The sequence below is a fragment of the Brachionichthys hirsutus genome, chromosome 12, assembly GCF_040956055.1.
Source record: "Brachionichthys hirsutus isolate HB-005 chromosome 12, CSIRO-AGI_Bhir_v1, whole genome shotgun sequence".
Classification (NCBI taxonomy): domain Eukaryota; kingdom Metazoa; phylum Chordata; class Actinopteri; order Lophiiformes; family Brachionichthyidae; genus Brachionichthys; species Brachionichthys hirsutus.
The window spans coordinates 8,890,548-8,913,022 of record NC_090908.1 but is presented as its reverse complement, the minus strand read 5'-3'; the positions used below and the strand labels follow the sequence as shown (position 1 = coordinate 8,913,022).

The 22,475-nt window shown below is 41.7% G+C and overlaps 2 protein-coding genes across 2 annotated transcripts; one reads left to right on the top strand and one right to left on the bottom strand.

Moving 5' to 3' along the window:
- Nucleotides 1–4,442: 4,442 nt before the first annotated feature.
- LOC137902461 (melanoregulin-like) lies at nucleotides 4,443–7,082 on the bottom strand. The gene is given in 5 exon segments (XM_068746549.1): nucleotides 4,443–4,523; nucleotides 4,596–4,762; nucleotides 4,843–4,933; nucleotides 6,099–6,295; nucleotides 6,989–7,082. Coding segments are annotated over 5 exon segments (630 nt in total).
- A 960-nt stretch (nucleotides 7,083–8,042) lies between these two features.
- Nucleotides 8,043–10,473, top strand: LOC137902460 (carboxypeptidase O-like). Its single transcript, XM_068746548.1, has 10 exons — nucleotides 8,043–8,129; nucleotides 8,296–8,397; nucleotides 8,619–8,729; nucleotides 8,808–8,924; nucleotides 9,026–9,119; nucleotides 9,515–9,607; nucleotides 9,729–9,838; nucleotides 9,952–10,036; nucleotides 10,119–10,199; nucleotides 10,283–10,473. Exons 1-10 carry the CDS (start codon nucleotides 8,043–8,045, stop codon nucleotides 10,471–10,473), a joined length of 1,071 nt encoding a protein of 356 aa, XP_068602649.1.
- Nucleotides 10,474–22,475: the final 12,002 nt, after the last annotated feature.

Sequence of the window (22,475 nt, the reverse complement as noted above, 5' to 3'; positions counted from 1 at the left end):
AGGAAGATAAAGGGTGCTGTAAACTCATCTAAAAAGACAGACGTGGAATTTGAAGTCACAATTTCCTGGTCTGACTAATCATGTGGTTGATAGAATCATGGAATCAGAATAGGATTTCTATTATTATTCCAGAACTGCTTCCATAGAAGGCATGCTCTTCAGGGAATGACCTCCCAGCTGTGGCACATGTTTTCCCATGTGTTATTAAACACACACACACACACATCCGGTGGTGATGTCTCGACCATATCCTTGTTCTGTGATGTGAGTGCGTTGCTTCCCGTTTATTTGACCTGGTGCACCATCATTACACATGACATCATCCACAGTCAAAACGTCTGTTACAACAGAAGGCGTCTCTCCTTCTTCTTCGCGGATGCAGTCTGCGTGCCGTCGGGAAACAAAACGCTGATTCATGTCAGAGGAGCATGAGTGGGTCTGGATGTGCGGCTGCTTAGCGGTTGTGGCAGGAGGTCAGGTAGTTTGAACATCACCAGTGCTGACGGAAAGCCCAGCCAGGTGAGCATATGTGGGAATGATTCACTGTCTGGTGTTCCCGGGAAAGAAGACAGAAAACGTGAGGCTGACAAAGGGGAATCTTTCTCACCTTGTTTTAGCCAAATGTCCTTGTGAAGAAGACATAAATCCGGCTTCGCTTTTTGCACCCGAGATAATCCACAAATTGGCAGCACATATACAAATTAAACAAATCATCATCGCAGCCTTCCACGACTGTGTTGGAGGTGTTGACCGCGTTGGTTTTTGATACAGTGCCTTCGAGAGATGCTTTGTCGAAAGATTTGAAACAAATATTTACTTCTTTGTTGGGGTTACCAGGAAATCATTGAAATCGCTGTCATCAATACGTCATCATTTACGATTGATGCATCCAAACTGCATGAAGTCATTCTGTAACAGAACAAAGCCTACACTTGGAGTTAAGGGAATTACTGAAACAGATGTTATACATATACTTGTGCATATATTGTACGTATATGGATCATTTATTCTCATGCAAATATCTACGCGTATAAGATATATTACTGTATCTCACTATTAAACATATATCCAGGAATGTTGGGCTTGTAGAAACATTCTATTAGTGCTATTGTCGGATGGCCTGCAGTGATTCTGACCATGGCCTCAGTAACAATATGCATGTATGCATGTGGTTAGCTAATCCCCTCTAATTAGGTTTAATTTAAGGGAAATAAATCAGGATCTTTAAAGAGCTTCCAGCGATCCACCACTGATGACCATAGACATACCAGAGAACACACCCTGACCAAAGCCTGTGTGTGTGTGTGTGTGTGTGTGTGTGTGTGTGTGTGTGTGTTTTCCGGCGCTATGAAGAAAAGAGACATTGTAATAAATTGTGCACTTCATTTTCATTTTACTTTGTATAACATATACAAATACTCTGTATTTTGGATCTGTGATGAACTGGCGACTTGTCCAGGGTGTACTCTTCAGATGGGATAGGCCTCAGCACCCAGGGACCCTGCAAAAGGGCCAACTGTTGTAGATGGAACTGTAAATCTAGTAAATCTAGCTGAAAACAGCTTTGTAGTTGGAAGATTTGATACTGTAAATTGATCATTAGCATTGCAAAGACATTGGTACATTTTGCTTCATTATTTAAACTGCTTTGCGAGTTATATAGACCTCAAATCTACTGGAAAATTAGTTTAGAAAAGTCGTCCTGAAGGTTTGACTTGGAAGCTTCATAATAAAGTTGCCTCTTACTGAGCAGATTCTTAACCTCTGACCTTCTGCAGGAGCTTCACAGGTCAGCAAAGCATTTACATCGTTCTCCAAACATCCGTTACAAATGTGTGTGTGTGTGTGTGTGTGTGTGTGTTAATGTCATGGGTGTAACACCATCTTATCATAAATTACTCTGCCAAATAAACAGTGGAGGCTAAAAGGGAGTCCAGTATAGAAGAAGGTAAGAATTCGTCCTGTAGCCAATGGCTCTATTTTTACCTCCGTCAAGGAGGTTATGTTTTTGACAGTGTTTATTTCTCTGTCTTGATGAAAAAAAAATCTGAAGATGGGTCTTGGTTAATCTTAGATCCCTAGATTACATTTTGAGAAGGATCCAGATTTTCCCATTTACTTATAATGGAGGGGGGGGGGGGGGATCCTGTCTTGTAAAATATGCATTCAATTCACTCACCAAGAATCACAGTCATAAAGGAGTCTGATATGCACTATCATAAAATGTCTGATCCAGAATGAATTCAGGAAAAATATAAAATTTTAACATTGAAAACTCCATTTATGAATTCACATTAAAGAAAATACACAACAAATCTGATTCACTTTTACTTTTCATAGTTTGTGTATGAAGATACTAATAAAAACCTTTTGCTGATGATCCAGATCAGCATCTGGATCAAGGAATTTATTGCGCCTTGGCGGAGGTTTGCGCTCTCCGAGTGCTTTTCTAGTTATGAAATGGGTTCTGTGTTCAATCAAGCCGTTACAAATTGACCTGTACTGTACTGAACAACCCAAATGAATCGTTGTGTATCAAATACCTGATGCTTAACCCTATCTGACTTGTCTGTGAAAGACAACATCACACTATATGCCACTTGACAAATCTTTAAGGTCTCTGAATTCATGATAAGAGAATATTCATCATCATTATAGACTATGTCATCACTGCAGGCTCCGTAGTTCAACCTAAACATGGAGGATCCCGAGTCGTAGATTTGCAGCATAAAGCGCCTCAGAATCAAGATTAAACTGAAGGACAGCATGAAGTCAGGATCAGGTCAGTGTGAAATCGTCTCTGCATACACAAGGGAGAGAATGAGAGTATAAGGGAGACGTAGGCTGTGATGAAAGGCAGCTGAGGAAAGAAATGCTCTCTGTATTGATAAATCCTATATGTTTTGCCAGTAAACCTAATCTACAGTACAATTGCGATCGAATCATTTTGATTTCAACTGAATATATTTGTCATTTTTGCACACAATCATGATTTCTTCATGGAAAACAAACGTCATTTAATGTGTTTGAATCCCCTTCACTAGTCGCCGCTGATGCAGCTGAAATTCAGAAACCCCAGGGCAGCCAAACAATGTGATGTGTCTGCCAAGTGACAATAAAACTACGTTTTAAAAATGTTTCCACATCTGAACCCATCAAAAAAAACCACAATGACACGTCTCTGTCGGACCAGCCTCTGACCGGCGCTATTAACTGGATTCTGTTACCGTTGCCACAGCCAGACAGACATTTACCCCCCCCCCCCCCCCCTCATTTATGTCATTATGCTAATCCAAGATAGCCGTCTTTTGGCTGTCGAGTCATGTTTAACAAACAAATGTCAGAATCCAATCTGGTGTCTCAACTCAAGTCGTCTGGTCCGTTTCCCTGGGTGAGTTCTGGGTTGTCTGGCTGACTGGTGACACACGCTGGTAGGAAGGTTTATCATGGTGATTTCAACCTTTTGACAAAGCTACACATGGACACTTACACTAACCACAAATTGACAATCTAAGGCCCCCCCCCCCCCTCTAATTTTTTGACTCCAACTTCACCCTCTTAATCATCTCCTTCTTACTTCTGTCAAAATCATTCCATGGGGATATTTAAGCAAAACTCTGAAGAATGATGTCAGCTTTATTTCATCTAAAGTGCGCACACACACACACACACACACACACACACACAAAGGGTTGTATAATGAGAAAAAGATGCATGCAGCACAATCCTGACAGAGCTGCCAGATGGTTGGTCATGCAGCTTCCCTCCCCCACCGTTCCACATCTGCTTCCCAAACATGGGAAGGGGCCTTGGAGAGAACAATATCTGGGTCAGAGTAAACTCTCTCTGGATGCATGGCGCAGTGTTCTAACTTTGCACCCAGTCCAGAAGTCCAGTCCAAGGGACATTTGATCCCCCACCAGCGCCATATTTGTATCTTCTTCATTTGAGGTGTCAAAGTTCCACATCAGTGTTTCGTTACACTTCTCAGTAAATTATATTAAATACTCTTTATTATTAAATTTTCCTCCTGGAACAGCCATATGCACTAAATAATACAAACATACCACAAATCTGAAATACAAATATCTTAAACTAGCAAAATGCAGTGCTGCGGTTTATTTTCTTCCAGTTTAACCTATCTATGCTGTCCCCTGTCGGACACATCGATGCACTGCATTAGTGAATGCATTGAAGCTGCTGCTCGATGACCAAAAATTACAAATTAAAAAATACATTTAAATGCATTTAATAAACAAATCTGAGCTTCTAAGGCCCACAGAGTTTGTGCTTGAGATAATCTAGCTGGAAGAGGAGCACAGTGAAGCATTTACATTTAAAAGGATTCAAATTAAAGCACATTGTTTTGAAAGGGGGATTCCATATGGTGTGGTTTAAACAAGTAAGCAGTGGCATAAAAACATCTGAAAGATTTTCAGCTTTTATGTCTCCTCTTGCTTTGGATATTTTTCTTTGGCCAGCCTGACAAAGTCTTCAGCGCTATCTAGAGAAACCAGGCGTTCCTGGGAGTGAGAGAATCGTGATGAGAATGAAACAGATCATAGGACAAATATACCAAGTATATGATAGTATACCATGACATATAGGTATCTGCTCTGGTGTCCCGTGTCTGGAGGAACCAGGGAAGTGTGGACCAGCAGCTGCTCCAACAAGGCCGTAACTTTATTAAGATGCTCCTGATCTGGACTGAACTGGCTCTGTCTGTTCACACAGAGCAAGGCTTCTGTCTCGCTCTGATAACCTGCAGAGCGGAAAGGAAGATGGCGTACAGATTTCGGGACAAAACAATATTAGAGCATTAGTAGCATCCAGGAGTCTCACCGAGCAGCAGCAGGATTTTCTTCCATCGAGTTCTAACTTCTCGGCGGGCATAGCGCAACGTGTGTATGTCGTAATTCAGCTTCTCCCATTCCTAGAAGCAAATAAATGTACACTTATCATCCTTGTTTACCAACCCCCCCCCCCAAAAAAAAAATAGATTCATTAATGACCTTTCTGTTTTTGGGTTTGTGTTTTTAATAACAAAAATGGCCTGACAACATGATTAGGAAAGTTGCGTGAATATTCCATCCAGCCTGCATTTCTATTCAGGAATTCATCAACACAACGTCCCCACTGTGCCCGGAGGCCTCACAAATGCTGTCACATGTTTGCCAAACTCACACAGCCCCTATGCAAAGATTCACTGGAGAAGATGTGTCACTCTCAAAACAGAAAAAGCAGAATAAAATGAATGAATGAAAGCTACAAAATGATAAATGTTATCTAAAATGCAAGCCCAAGCTCTAACCAATATGCCACAATTAAATCCACCCTGCACACTATTAAATTGAAAGATTAATACTGCCTTAAAAATACTGTTAGATATTCTTCTCATGTAACTCAAATGGAAATGGCGCCCCATTGTGGCCAAAAATAAAAACTACATGCAGAGTGGAACACTTGATACAGTTTTCCAGCTACACCAGATGATATATTAACAAAATAATCCATGTGTGTGATTATTATTGTATTTTTTTCTTTATTTATGCAGCAGCTCTAGCAGTCAACTGTCTTGTAGCTCACTTTCCTTTTCTATTCTTGTTGTTTCCAATGTGGTATTGTGGAATCCCTTTTAAGTTTATTTACAGAGTGATGGAGAATGTGGAAAGGAAATGAAGAATCGTGTGCAGACAGGCTGGAACGGGTGGAGGAAAGTACCAGGTGTGCTCTGTGATAGGAGAGTGTCAGCGAGGATGAAGGGAAAGGTCCTTTCATCTCCTTTGGAGTGACCAGGTTGGATAGGATTAGAAATTAGGCAATAAGAGGGACAGTGAAGGTTAGACATTTTGGAGACAAGTTCAGAGAGGACAGACATGTCCAGAGGAGAGAAAGGGACTATATGGGTAGAAGGATGCTGAGGATGGAACTGCCAGGGAACAGGGCTAGCGGTCGACCCAGGAGAAGATACATGGAATTATTGAGGGAGGACATGAGAGTGGCTGGTGTTGGGGAGGACGATGAAAAGGACATGGTGAAGTGGAGAAGGTTGATTTGCTGTGGCGACCATTAGGCAATCCCTACCATGTCTCTCTCACCTCTGTAGCTTCTTCAGTCTGGTCTCTCATGTTGATAAAAGTCTGCAACTCTCTGTCCAGTCCTTGTCTGACGGGGGATTCCAAGGATCTGTTCATGGTGGCTCCTGGGCTGCTCTTGTTGCTCCATTGGCTCATTTTCAGAGAGTGTTGCCCAGAGAGGCTCTCTAGGTCTGGGTCGCTGTTGCTGGAGTGATTGGGCAGCAGCTCCGCTTGTCTGGAAGTGGTGGTTGTGTGCATGTTGGAGACAAAGAAGAACTAGAAAAGCACTTGCAGAGCACAGACCTCCGCCAAGCGCCGAAGTCCCCCTATATTGTGATTTACACCAAAAATGACGGCCCTATATTTATTTTATCTATAATTTTAGACTCCTTAACCATGAAGACAAAGATTTAGAAATTGGCTCTCACATTGATGTCATTATTAGTTTAGACGTTATTCACAAACAGCACATTTTCAGTAATGGAGGTTCCTTCTGGATCTAGATCCGTAGCTTTTGAAGATACAATTAATCTGTTTGTCCACTACTAATTCCACAGCGTCTTAGTGAAGGTCAGCAAAAACAGAACCTCCTTTGTGGACGTAATCAGCGATGCATTAATGTATAGTAGGCCAAAACGCAAGTGTATCTAATACGCAAGTAATATCTGCAATCTGGATCTTACTGCAATGTTAATGAAAATTTCAAAGTGATCCAGAATCCAGGATCTATCCGGGATCATCACCAAAATCAGTAATCATTTGTTCCTGGTAACATTCCCAAAATGTCCTGGAATTTTTTATCAAGATCTGTCGTTAACCTTTTGAGTTATGTTGCTAGCAGACAGACAGATGAACACATATCTGGTCTAAAAGCAGGATATTAACAGGCTATTATAATTGTCATCATGCCCATTGGGTAGTCTTGTCTCACCGCAAAATGGAATTCTTCTGCTCCCTGTTGTGTCTCAGATAGTACAGACAGCAGACGGTAAACTTGGCACCCATTGGCCCTTTGCAAAAGTTCTGAGAAATTAAATACCACTGCCAAAAAAATAATTCCAATTGTCCCCAGGAAATCCAAATATTCCCAAACTGACGTGTCCTCATTCAAGAGACTGAAACTAAACACCCAACCAGTATCATTATGTCCCCCCCCCCCCCCCCCCCTCTTTGGGTTTGTCCTGACCGAGTGAGCGCTGTCTCTCTATCACATTATCCACGTGAGTCCCAGCAGGGACTTGCAGCACGCACGGGACAGTTTAAGAAAGAATGTCACATTGAATCTGAGACTCCTGATGTTGCAGAATGCAGCAGAAGAGGCTCCTGCTCCAAAACACAAGGCTGACGGCACAACCTGTGGCTTTGTAGGAGCTGCCTGCTTTATGGCCGGTCCATTAAATGCCTGTTTTCATGCAGGATACATATTTGGACAAGATAAACCGCCATAAAGCTGAGAACGCCGTTAGATATCAGCTGTTATATCATTTTAGTGACATTTCATAAATGTTAATGTGTTACTGGTTGAGAACATTCACTTGTAATAGCGGGACCATGCCTCTGTCGACATGGAATCATGCAGGACTCCAGGTCATCAGGATGGACAAAAGCTGCCCCCCCCCCCCCCCCCCTGGCTGGGACAGGGTGAAGTGCTGCAGGAGCTGTCAGACGACTGAAGGAGAAGATCTCTGATGGAGAACGGGATGCTCACGTTGTGGATAGTAGGATTGTTGCTGTCTTCTAAAAGGTGAGTTGTGTTGAATTTACAGCATACCTGCAGAAATATGAAAGTATAGTAATAATGATGTAATAAGGCTCCGTTATAACAAAGCATTTGTGTGGTTGAGCTGAGGAGCATCTGCTGTCAGGATTAAAGCAGGAAGTACATCAGCTGTAACGCAAACCTTTGGTCCATTGGCTGTAAAATCAACTGATTACATTATAATTTATTGTAACAAGTAAATAAACATGAGTCTCTTTGAAATTCACAGTTTAGCGGAGGGTTTGGAATCAACACGGAGTTATGAGTACACCAAATATCACCCCATGGATGAGGTGGGTGTTTATTCACCGCAACCTTTCCATAGCGGTCCAGTCTCATTTTGTTCCCTTTGCACTTTGATCTTCAAGCATTTCACATGGACATCGGCCAATAATATTGGTGGAATAATAGAAAAACAACCCAGATATTAATCATTACTCTGATTAATCTATGATGCAGATATACGGATGGATGGAAAATGTGGCGCGAGAGAACCCAGAGATAATCTCTTCTGCTGTTTATGGATACACGTATGAAGGAAGGAACATCACACTGATGAAGGTATGGACACGGCTCCCTTTATCAGAACCTGGCTAAAATGTATGGCGGACCAAGACGCTTGAGCTCCTCCTGGAAGACACGTGGATCTCTGCTGTAGTCGACATCAGAGAGCTCTGTCCGGTCCCGTTGCCATGGAAATCTTGTGGCCCACAGTGAAGACCGCACAGAAGGTCTATAAGGCACTTTGTTCACTCTCGACCCGCATCATCTGCTTCTACCAGCTGGGACTGGAGAACCCAGAGGCCAGAGAAAAGAAGGTCGTGTGGGTGGACTGCGGCGTCCACGCTCGGGAGTGGATCTCTCCGGCCTTCTGCCAGTGGTTTGTCAAAGAGGTTTGCACATTGAACTCACCTCACATCCACCAACGGAAGGTCACTCTCGCATGTGAGCGCATGAAACGTTTGTTTCAGATCGCAGCCTCGTATAAAACCAACAAGAAGCTGCGGAAGATGCTGCAGAACGTCGACGTCTACGTGACTCCCGTCGTCAACGTGGATGGATATATTTTCAGCTGGGCCAACGACAGTGTGAGAGCAAACAACCATTTGAGAGACATATGGTATTAAAGTTTTATGATCAGATAAGCTTGCTGTCCTCTGTGACTGAGCATGGCCTCTTCTCATTGCAGACTCGTCTGTGGAGAAAGTCCCGTTCAACTCCCCCTCCGGGCAGCAGCTGCTACGGCGTTGACCTCAACAGAAATTTTAACGCCAACTGGGGAAGTGAGTTTCTTTCATGCCTTCTTTAATCACAGTGTAAATAATTATCCTGCAGCCTCTCGTTAAAAGGGAAGGACACTCCTATGTGTGCAATTCAAACTGGTGTAACCGGCACAGCTTGAGTAGGTCAGAAACCTTGTTAAGAGGGAAGAGTTGGAGCAGTGAGGTAGATTCTTTTTCTATATATAATTAAGTCCAAAATAGTGATGACGTTTGAACGAACATTAAAAATGCAACACTGAGCCGGAGGAACTGACTTTTAAAAACTCAAATACTGATCTGTATTCTAGTTTAAAAGTAAAAAGATAAAATACAGACACGCATTCACATGCAGTTACATTTTTGACATGAACCTGATATACTATCTTGATATTTTTTTGTTTCCATTCTTCCCTCAGCGGTTGGCGTGTCATTTGACAGCTGCTCAAACACATACGGAGGGAAATCAGCGGGGTCGGAGCCAGAGGCCAGCGCTCTGATGGACTTTGTTGGTAACGATGGAGAAGAAATGGCATTAAAAGAAGATCATTATGAAAAGCTTAGATGTGTCAAATACATTTCTATATATATACATGGAGGATTTTACTTTTTTTTTTTTACGCGTATCAACAGGAAAGCTGGTTAACAGAACCCTGTGTTTCCTCACCATCCACTCTGCTGGTCAACTCATACTGTTACCATACGGACACCCTGAGACGTCTGCCCCCAACCACGATGAGCTGGTGAGTGTGTGCACCTCAACAGAAAAACTGTGAAAAAGAAATCAGCAGCTGGCATGCAACCATTCAGTTAAAGGTGTCTGAACCCAGGTTTGCATTTGGTGTGAACTGTGCAGCTTTCAGTCGGTAAGGCAGCGGCAGAAGAAATGAAGAAGGTGCATGGGATGGACTACGCCGTGGGAACGTCTCCAGAAATCCTCTGTGAGGCTCTCACATTCACCTGACCTCGTCTCGCCTGTTCAACTCAAATGAAGAAACATCTCATTTTCTCTTCAACCCTCAGATCCAAACTCAGGCTCAAGCCGTGACTGGGCTCGCCTCACTGGCATCCCCTTCTCCTTTACCTTTGAGCTGAGAGACAAAGGTGAGGCGTGCCTTTTGATCATCAGTTGACAGCGTATAAAGGCCACTTCACATTCACTTATGTTTGATCGAATGACGCTCCAGGGGAGTTCAGCTACTTGCTGCCAGAGGAGCAGATCCAGCCGGCATGTGAGGAGGCCTACGTAGGAGCGATCTCCATCATCACACATGTGCATGACAAGACCTTCAGCGGCGCCACCGTCTCCTCTGGGGTTGCTATGACAATCTGGAGTGGCGTCATGGCTGCGTTTCTGACATCAGCAGGGTTGGTGTAAGATGGTGATAAATGAAGCAAAAATAACTGTTTCTTTCAAACAGAAACATCTACGTAGATGTTGTCATCCTGAATGTAATTTGATAACATATTTTCTATTAAATTCGATTATTTAAATTAAAGGTTAAAGGAGCATTATTTTCAGTTTCCTTATTATTTGATGCTGTTGTTCTTGTTCTTTGCTGAAGGGGGCAGAATCCCCTCATTTTATACCTCCCTACTGCAGTGGTCTCTCTCTCTCTCTCTCTCTCTCTCTCTCTCTCTCTCTCTCTCTCTCTCTCTCTGAATGGATATATGAGATGCATTGATTTTTTTATTTGCAGATTTTAATTTTGAAAATCAAAAACAGTCTACAGTCAAGTACTAATTTGGATAAATTCTAGAAATCACTGCTGTTGTGCAAATAGCCACTATCACGCTTCTGGTGGAAAACCAGTTGGTGTCGCAGGTGAAAAATATAGAAATATAACATGTGGTTGTGAGATTTTAAGGGCAGCTTCGTATTGTAAATATCCCAAGGACCGGATTTAAAAGTCCTTATTTTTTTTCCCTCTAAAATAACATTCCAGTTCTGTCTGAGGAGCTCGAGTCCTCCGGTGTTGAGAGGATTATGAGCGGTCACACACTTATCAGAAGGTCGGTGGTTCGATCCCTCAGCCCCCCTCAGTCTACACATTGAAGTGCCCTTGAGCTTAAGATGGGGAACCTCGAACGATCCGCGACCGGCTGGTCCATCTGTGAGTGAGCGAGTGATGGTCGCCCCTGATGAACAGGTGACACCTTCCTATGGCGATCTCTGTATTACAGTAATGTGTATGTGAATGGGTGGACTGGACTAAGTCATGATTTTACCATCATGCCCCGCCCCAGAAGCAGCGACGATCAGTCCCAGACTGTTGGGGCAGGTTTATTGTGGAAGCATAGCGGTTGGAAGACGAACGTGTTTCGTGCATCCTGGTTGATTTTCCTTCAGCACTTTTTTCTCTTGAGAATTTCTGATAAAGCTCCTCTCTCTTTCTCTGTCTATAAAAGATTTCCAGTATTCCAGTGACTATAGACCACCTATTACACACACTCACACACACACACACACACACACACACACACAGACCATCACTCATCCTCACATAAGGTATGCAAGTGCACTATATCAATGTCACATTTTGCGTGTGTGTGTTTTGAAGCCGCCCTGGGAACATAATTATATTCCAACTCACATAAAACCTCAACAGAACAGAAAGTCAAGTCAAAAACCAGGGGACCAAAAGAATAATAAGCAGGGACACTCGCACCACACACACACACACACGACCTCTGAAGAACAAGCCATTCTCTGTGCCATCATTTACACTCATGGAAGACACACACACACATGACAGAACACGTGGATATCATTCAGAGACACTGACCGAAGGTGAGGATAATTCACGGTGAAGTCTGGCAGACTGTGTGTTTGTGTGTGTGTATGTGCATGTGTGCTGCAGCACTCTTTAATGTAGCAAGGGGGGGAAACACATCACGTATGTGTGTGGGGGAAGGAATAGAAAAGGTGAATTAGGGATGGGGAGTGAACATAAAGCAGGTCGAACAGGACAATAAAAAAAGAAGGGAAGTGATGTACGGCCGTACCTGTGTGTGATATGTTCAACACAGGAGTTCAGCGTATATGCATGGCTTACAATCAGTTCTCCAGAAGAAGAAGATTTATTTCTAGTAAATAAAAGCTTATTTTATTCATTACACCATTCGTGGGATATGTACATACATATATATATATATATATTTTTTTCTGAATGCTTATAAAGTGCACAAAATAAACAGTTTATGAACCACACAACATCAACATCTTTATCAACCATATAAATATAAAGTAATAAAGCACAAACACCATTTTATTTGGTCTGGTATGACCAGCAGCTTAGCTAACCAGAGCTAATTCTAGGCAGATAATTATTGTGTAAGAAAAAACAACTCACTAACTCAACTATCTTATGTTGATGCTTTTTGGCTGCTAGAGGATGGTAGCATTTTAGTCGAAAGCAAATACAAGTGCAAAAACACTGAAACAATAGTTCTACTTTTGAAATCGACCCAACCACGATGTCAAATTTTAACCACCATGTTGACAGAGCTTTTGCTTTTCCACCACGTAAAGTTTGTCCTCATAGAGACAGTCAAAGCCCATCGAAAGTCTGCATTAAAACGCTTCACACATTATATACACAAATACAGGATGAAGCTTTGTTTGAGTCTGATTTTCCACAGCGTCCTGCGACCTGGCAGTCGTACACCTGCACTGAAAGTTGCTGCACCAATGGGACAAGCATATATTTGGTGGCTTGTGTCTTTCATCTGCAAGAAGACGACAGCTTCTTAATTCAGAATCAAAGCTGCATTGCGGCACCGCCCCGGTTTTGGCCGTTTGACAACAGCTCTTAAAAGTTATGTCCAGTCTTGACATTTGCAGCCAAATGATGTTGTTTTATAAGCTCACTGCCGCCATTTGTTACCCATAGTCAGTAGTTATCTGTGCGCTACGATCTTTGGCAGTTTTAGGAGCTGTAAACTACTCCGGCGTCCAGGCTACAATGCCGAGCGATAGAGGTGATCTTAAATCCAGCATTCATTGAAAATACCATCGAGAGGAGACGAGACCTTTGAAACCTATTTTTAATTCCTCTTTAGAGACAACAAAAAAGCTCATCCAATCACATTGCAGCTACATTGTTCAGACCCTGAAGCAGAAGTTGCACAGAATATTTTAGCCTTGGATCGATACGGAACCGATCACGCCGTGTTTCTGCAGCAATGAAGAAGGAGACTTTTTAATGGCTGAATATTATATATATATATATTTTAATGTCTCCTCTGTATAGCTTAGAGCCGAGGGTTTTGCAGCGCTCTTCATCTCTTTTCAGGCGTGTTTGTTTGCATAATGTGCCACACACATTCAAATGATGAACAGGAGAGTGGGTTAGAGGGCTCCGCCATCCTGGACCCAGGACGCATCTCTGCCACATTCTTTTATTGCTAATCAATGCAGATGACACCATTTTTAACACAGTGTCACCAGCGATCAATGGGAATTATGCCATGCTTTTTAACTGTCACTGGTAATCAATGAAGGCGGCGCCATCATCTGCATCTTCTGATCGTTGCATTTGTGGATCAATAAAACTGTCTTATGAAGACTCATGATGATCACACGATCGCTGCGTGTTGATAGGTAGATATGTGTGCAATGGAAATAAGTGAGATTCAATGTCACAGGAAAGGGAAGAGAAATGTAATACACACACAAAGAATTTGACATAGAGGACAACTCAGGGTGTTGATTTTGTTATATTTGAAATCACCGTCGTGATTCCTTTCTCTTTCTTATGTACTGTCTAGTTTAAAGAAGGAACTTGAAAAACACAACATAAAGCTTTGACCTTATTTTTCAGTGTTTTTTGCCAGTCAGACAACAGCAACAATATTAAAATAGAGCAGGGAATGACTTGCAGGGTCTAGAACAGCACTTTGGGGGACGAGGCAATGAAACACAGGCAAAGAAAACATATTGCCACACATTTTAGGACTGGTGCAATATAAATATACATATTATCTTAAAATACTGTAACCAACGGTGAAATTAAAATATGTTGCAAAAATGTCCAGCATTCACCAGTCAGAGGGTAAATATAAAGTCTGATGCACGGCAACTTGGTTTGCTGAAGTGGTTTTTATTACTGACATCTGTTTCCTCTTTCTAGAAATGACCTTGTGGAGAACAGCAAAATTAAATCACAACAGGAAAGTTGTGTGCTGTATCAATAAATCAGGGAGTTGATCTCCAAATAAAGACACCTACAGTTACGACAGACCACTTTTCACGTTCAACACGTATCTTTGTATTTAAAAAAATATATATATAATATTGGTCAGAGCAGTTTTAACATGTATAATAATATCAAAGATCGAAGTTCGACCAATAATAAATCATGGCTGTTTTCCTGTTTTCATGTCACCGCCTCTCTCTTGTATCACAGATGTTTGGAAATGCTTTGATAATAACTAATCTTGTAATAACTGAGGTTTTCTTTGCAACAACCGGCGACATCCTCGACCTTCTGTTGGACAGAACAGGATATGCTGATCTGCAGACTAGGTGTGGTGCTCCTGTAAAAACATGACAATTATCTGTCTTCTTCTGTCCTCACCGTGTGGACGGCCGTGTGAGCACAACGGTGATTTATGCTATTTACTTAACCAGGATGAACTTTTCCTGCTGCAGTTAGCTTCCTCTTTCTCTCTTTTTTTTTTTATCCGACTGCACTGGTGACAGCCCTGACCCGAGACAGTACTGTATGTCTTTGGGTTGTTTGTGCAAATATATATCATATTCTTGTGCAAAAGTGTGCAAAAGAAAAAGTTTTTCTTCTTTTCCTCATTAGTTCTCTTCCTTAACTCTTTAAATTTGACAACGAGCTTCCTAAAGTCCCTTTAATCTATATACGATAAACAATCCTGTGTCCTTGAACCTTAAAAACAAAGCAGGACGTACTCCCTCAACTTCCTGCTGCTGTGCAGGCTCTGTCTGACCCGCCCTGACATTCTCTGCGCAAGATAACAATGAAAATATTTCATATCTGTTCTTTTCCTGTCCACGCACCAAAAAATGAAGCACCAGAGAGTAAAACAAAAAACAAGATACAGAGGGAGGAGACTGATGGATGGGGAATGGGAAATGTTGGAGTGGAACAGAGACAGAGCTAAAAGGGACCACATAGCAATCAGGTCAGTCGCAGACAATCACCAAGAGGTGGCCGGGGCATCTGTGTCTGTGCAGCTGTAAAATACCCGCCATCCAAACAGGAAATGACCAATATGATAGCAATACATGATGCAACACATACAAGTGTGTCTGATGGGGCATCTCTATTCCTCCACTACGGTGTGTCTGCATGCACGGATGAGTGTGTGTGTGTGTGCACTTTGCTCAGCAGTGCTACTGTTTTTATATCTTTAGATGACTCAATTCCTCACTAAAGTTCAAATGGCTTTACTTTGATCACGTGGAGGAGAATAAACTTAATGGTATTTTATCTTGCATACTCTGATAAAACTGTGTGTGAGTTCAGGTTGTGTATGAGAAAGCAATGCATTCATGATGGATTGAATCTGTCGCTTTATAGATCAACATGCTGATTTATGGTGCCACCGGACGGAATAATGAATGCATGAGCGTGAGTGCCTCTGTGTGTGTGTGTGTGTGTGTGCGTGTGTGTTTAGGTGTGTGTTTAAGTGTGTATGTGCAGTAGCGTCAGAGTTTTTGTGTCATGACCCGACAGTTCATCATGAATCCTGATGGTGATCAATAGCTGCATAGATCCTTGAACACTGCAGAAGGCTGGAGGTTATCGACAAGACGTAGACACACACACGCACACATACACACGCACACCTACACACACACACACGCATACACACACACACATCACAATCTGCTTCCTCCCCTTCTAGAAGCACTTACAAATTCTAATCTTTATCTTTGCTTCACTCAAGAAAGAACAGAATCAGTGTTTGTCGTTTAAACGGAGCCTCCTCCAACATGGGCGCCCTGTTGTTTATCTTGTTTACCTCGGTGGCCCCAGCAAGCACGAGCACAACCAACAACCACAACAACAACAACAACAAAAGACGCTGACAACCATCAAATGACGTGGCTCAATAGCATCAGTTTGTTGGACAGTGTTTCCATCTCTACTGGAATATACATTTTGCAGATGAAGTAGCTAAAAGCGAAGTGTCCGGTGTGTAGCTAATGTCGCTGCATTCACTGTCAGGATTTAACATAGAATAGAAGCTTCATAAGAATCATGCTCACACAGAATAATAAGTAGCATCAAAAGATATATGAATATTGAGATTACTGAGTTACTGAGTAAAGAAAAAAGAAATAACTTTGGTTATGATTGGAGCAGGGATTTCTTTCACTAAAAATAATACGCAAATGTCCATTTAATTAAAATGTAATAAAAACAATAACTGACTAAATGAACACTACCTTTCGGACTGCTTCTCCAAACTGAAACGCGTTCATTTATTCAAATTATAGCCTGATAGAATGCAAACCAAGATATGCACACACAAACACACACACACACACACGCACACACACACACACTCACACACACACAGTGCCTCTGTCAGCTATAAACTCTTGATAAAGCACCTGAGAAGTAAGTAAGACCACTGAACACACACATTAGGCTGAATTCCTGACAGCACACACCCATCTGACGTGATAATATGGTCGAACAGCACGCCATCATGCCGCACACATCAACACGCAGAGGACAACAGAGGCAGCTACATATAAACATTCACATGGGCGTGAGCCTCCATGCATACAGACTACTTGTTTAAACCAATCATTGCGCCGCCGCTGGCTCATACATAACTCTAAGGAGAGGAGGGGATGCAGATGGATGGATGGAAGTAAGCAAGAGATGGTTTGGTCAAGGGAGAGAAGGGGAGAAGAGTGGAAGATGGATCGGCCATAAACAGACTGGCAAAGTCAAACAAGAGCTTATGATGCAGTGTTAGTCTCTATTATGAAATATATGGATATATATATATATATCCAGAGGAAAAAAGGACAGAGGAGAATGAATAATATAACTACTGCCATATTTTTGGTTTTCTGAATGTCATCAATGTAAAGCAGACAAATGATGAATGATGAGAGAATGAAGACAGGTGAAAGGATGAGTGTTTTAGCTGAGGGAGGATAATTGATGAATTGAAAGAATGTGGAACGCAAAGCCAGGGCTGGCAGATGGAGAGAGAGAAAGAGAGATGGAAGGATGAGAGGAAGAGGTTTGAAACATAAGAAATGGGGGGGGGATATCACTGACTGGCTGGTATGAGGAAGAATATGTTGAAGAAGGAGGGGGAAGAGATGGAAAGGAATACTGATTACCCTCACACTTAAATTATGACATTATTACCTTTGTCATGGAGGTCATGTTTTCACCCAAATCCATTTGTCGCTGGATTTGTCAGTAGTATGACAGAAGTTCAGTGAAAGGGTGGCTCCTGGGTCAGAACAGACCCCATTCTGTTTGCTGTGGATTCCAATAAAGGAGCTAATCCACACTTGGAATGTTTTCACTTCTTAAGTAAGATTAGGCCTTTCTTTGTAAACAAAAAAAAGGATCAAGAAATGTGGATACATTTCAAGTAATCAGTGAATTTGAAGATGAAATGGCAAAATACCCGAGAAAATATCTGTCAGGGATAACAATATATATGCAATATACCGTATAATAATAAATATTAACAACTAATTTAAACAAGATACCTAATCTCATGTAGTAAAGTATATTTGCAGCCTCAAGCTAAAAGCAAACAAACATGCTCACAGTCACAGTCATATTTACCATGTTTACCATCTCACTTTAGCATGTTAGCATTGTTATAGTTGAGATATAGTTATTTTTATTAATAAGGCAATGTTTGGTTGTTGATACTGAACACAGTGACGGGAATATAATTAATTTTTGAAATGTTGGGTGAATCAACAATGGGAAATCAAAGTTTCACATTTGAGCCTAACGGGTAAATTTATTACCCGTTACGTGAATATCAGTGCCAGACTACGTATCAATCTCTCCACTAGTTGTTTAGATGTGTCCATCTGGACCAAACTGATGGACAGACCACCATTACTGTCCCTGCTTGTCTGTCTAAAAATGCATTTATGCAAAATGAAAGCGCACTGGTGGAGGAAGGGACCGTGCGAAGAGAAAGAAGGAATGGGATGATAGAGGGAAGATGTTTTAAATGAATACGTGGCGGACGGAGGGAAAGCGGGAGGAAACAATAGATTGATAGATGGTCGAGGCAGAACGCGCCGTCTGACTAATAGTAAACCAAGGTGGCAGGACGGACAGAAAAAAAAGAGCTGGAGGGGGGGCTGCTGAGGCACAGATGGATGGGAAGAGTGTCATGCTGCTTAACTAATGTTTCCCAGGCCTGTAGTTCAATTCGTTTTCAGAATTAAAGCTCCATCTATCACCCCGATGTGCCTCGTTAGCAGTGCAGCCTTAACCAATCCCAACGCGACCATTTGCATTTCATGAAGGAGCGCCAACGGTGCTTTCACCTGTCTGTTTTCCTTAACGTCCATCTGTCTGTAACTGGTTCCTTCCCTCCATCTTTCACCCTTACACAAACACAGAATATCTCTAACACCGTTTGTGCCGTAAAGCCAACCAAATGAAATTGCTGCACAGACTCTTGTGTCTTTCATTGCAAACATGAAACTCGATTCACAGATTGAGAGATAAACCCACAACTGTATAAACTGTATATTGTTTTCCCACTGAATCGTCTCCTTGTCCAGCAGAATGGGGTACAATCAGTTTGATTAGGGTAACAACAGGCATACCATTTATTCGAATTTATTCTTGGCCACGGATATTCGTTATAATCATGATAAACACGATAACGTAGTAGCTCAGGCCGAATGTTCTTTTTTTTTTTTCTTAATTATTTGTAAAAAATTTTTTAATATGTCTGAGCTTCTTGGCAGCAGCAGCCCAGAAGCCGGCTAATAATGGCTGGATTGAATTTCACCCAATTCCATTTCAGTGATGAACTGCAACAGGTCTTAATTGCTTTTGGGTTTTTTTGCTCTCCATAAAGCTGAGTCATTTTCTGCAGTCCATGAAGGAAATGAGAATAGTTTCTCGAGCTTCCATATTTACAACATAATTATCAATATGCCAGAGAATCTTCACTGGATTAACGACAATCTAATTCTCAGTCTAGTAATAAGTCTAACTTTTACACCCCGAGAATGTCGGTGATGTATGCATCGGGATAAAAAATAGAGGAAGTGTGGCGAGAGCTACGGGTTCCTCTGTGCACTTCGGAAACTAACTACGGTAATGGAAGAAATGCAATATTACAGGTGCATCAAAATAGCAAATCATGTAAATGAAAATGTTCAGCCAAGGGGCAGAGGTATGTGTATAAACCAGAAAATAAAACAAACAAGAATCACAAATATAAAAGATGGTTTAAGTTTGAATTCAAAATGATCTCATGTAGAAATTAAGTCAGGACGCAGATATGTCCAGTCTTTACTTTCTCTGTGTCATGTTAGTTTAATTCTCCATTTTAAGAAGACGAAGAAGAAACTTGTTCAATGATAATGTTCTGCAAATTGCTTTATATGTTAGAGTGGATCTGCATGTGGATTTATTGCTCCAGAGGCCTCAATACGGGATTGACAGCAAAAGCTAAAAAAAATGTTGTGGTTTACTTCTATATTCTATTTTAGCGAACGGCTGCCACATTCTGTTATTTGTATCTGTTAGAGTTCACTGCAAATTAGAAAATAATTCATGTGGTTTTGACTAGTAAGAAGCTGCAGATCTGTACTTCTCCCAAAAGATTTTAACCTCTTGATCGGTGAGAATTGCAGTTTCTCCCGTACAGGGAAAAAGTTTTCTTCTTCCACTCCTTCGCTCAAAGCTGCTCCACTCAATATCGCTTTGTGCTGATTCAGATTTCACCCCACTCCACTCAATCGAGCTAAACAGATTAATGTGGCCCCTTCTCAGTGAACATTAATCACACATTTTAATTTTATTTAATTGAAAAACTACATCAAAATCAAGCTTGAGGTTAATGTTTCAGCCTTTTTTTTCTGCAGCAGAATTATTATTTTTTTTAATTTAAAATGAAGTTTAAAGCACTCATTGGTGTTTCTCTTCCTTGTTCTCAGACTAAAACATAATGTCAGTCTGTCTTTCTGTCTATCTGTCTGTCTGTCTGTCTGTTTGGTGCTGTCTGTCTGTCTGTCTGTCTGTCCCTGCTGGTGGTGGTCATTATTAAAGCTATCCTGACAGATGTTATTGATGCCCTCTCATTACTCATTATGCTTGAGTGCCTGCATTAGTGCTGACTGGCCATAAACTGGCTGACCCGTTCACACATGCATATACTGCACAGTGCACACACTGTCGCACACGCGCATACAGTATCCACAGTATGGAGGATTGTATTTGTGTTTCCCTCAACCTCTACTCAAAACATGACTGAAACTCCGACAGGATTTTTGTACTTCAGATCTGCCCATTGCTTAATAATTGCATAAATCACAAAATGTCTGTGATTCTCCAAACACAACTTTGTGTGGCACTATTGAAAATAATCAATGACAGACAACGGAGTGTCGCTCAGATTTGCTCGGCTGATATCCTACTGAGATAATTAATAACTTCTAAACTGATGTTTTAATTTGGACAAACTGGCTTTTAGATCACCGAAAAAAGATTAGGATTTGAACTGATTTGAAAACCCAAATTCACCCATCAGACACCTCAAGGGAAAGGCCTGCTCAGGTGTGTGTTGGTGAGTTGAATATGTTCCACAAGAAATATGTTGAGTTATAGCTCCACATGTCTTAGAGAGTCTTCATGGGTGAAAGATGGGGTCTTGATTTAAATGGTCCCACACACACACCCTCTTCATTCAACCGGTGCTGAGTCTGATTTATAGGTCACGAGGTACCGGTGCTGTTTATACTGCAGATGCTTCCTTTTCTCTGGTATGAGAAAAACATCGACAGTGTCGAAAGATATCCGACCCTTTATGAGCGTTACACGCACTCTCCTTGTTTGCAAATGCACACAGATACATATGGAAGTACTTCACCATGTTTGTCTACTTGACTGTGCGTCTCAGGGTTGTGGTCACATGTCACAGGAAGCCATGCTGGATGTCCGCTCAGCACATCCAGCAAAACTGAATGGATCATTCACTTTGCCAACCAGGAAGTAAATTCGACTCAGGAAGAAAATAAATACAACTTTTAATTAGCAGGCTAGCGGTTAGCACATCTTTTTTGCCTTGCACTCCATATTTCGAACCAAGAGCGACACGAGGAAATAGAAAGGAAGAATCCAAAAACCAGAAATTCAAGACTTAAATGATGCTCCAAAGACCCATAGAGATGAAACCATACATTCACACAACACATATTCATCGACTGACCCTAACCCTAACCCTAACCCTAACCCTGAACTACAATGAACTGAGCCATAAAAAAAAATATTAGTGCAGCACATCCCACATCCCTTTTCATAAGTCACTTGTTCACCGAAATCCAGCACGTCCTCGCCTCTGTTTTAGTGAAACATAAAGTACAGTGGAGTTGAAGTAAGAACGTAAGAATAAGAATAAGACTGTCGGGTAGAAGTCTTGCAAACTAATTACAGCGTGATGAATCTGTCTCGGAACGACGAGCAGCATCTGAACGTTGCCTTGTTTCCTTGACTAATTATACAGAGCAGCTTGCCCCTTCATCCATCATGTATCGTTATGGCTTCTTAGGCAGGTAGTTGGTGAATGTGTACAGTACTAGTATGCTTCTTTATTTGCATCGCAAATGTGCACACACAGACACACACTGTGTTTATATATATGGGATGTTAGGGTGAGTGTGTGCGTGTGTGCGTGTGCGTGTGTGTGTGTCAAAAGGAGAGCGGTCAAGCAATTAACCAGATGTGCTAACGATCATCTCGCTGCGAAATCGCACAGTGTTTTACAGCAGCATGCAGCACTTTACTGCCTTTGTTGTCACGGTGATTTAGTATTCTCCACCATAAAGTGCTGATACTGGTTGATTGTTTTGGCCTCTTCAGGCTGGCTCTTTGACACACACATTCACACACACACACTTTGCAAATTCATTCCCTCAATGTTTTATGCAGACACACACATGCGGACACGCTAGCACACATTTTATAGCTTGTGTATTTTTTTATGGCCTGTGTCTACTGGGCTGCCCTGGGACCGATCTCAAGCCGTAGATCTCCCTTATCATTAAATGAGTGTGGTGGAGAGTGAGAAGGCAGTAGCCATGCTGGTAATCTTCATTGTGCATCTCATTCCAGATAACTCCCACTCCGCACAAACCCTTCATTCATAAATATTGGTTGGAAC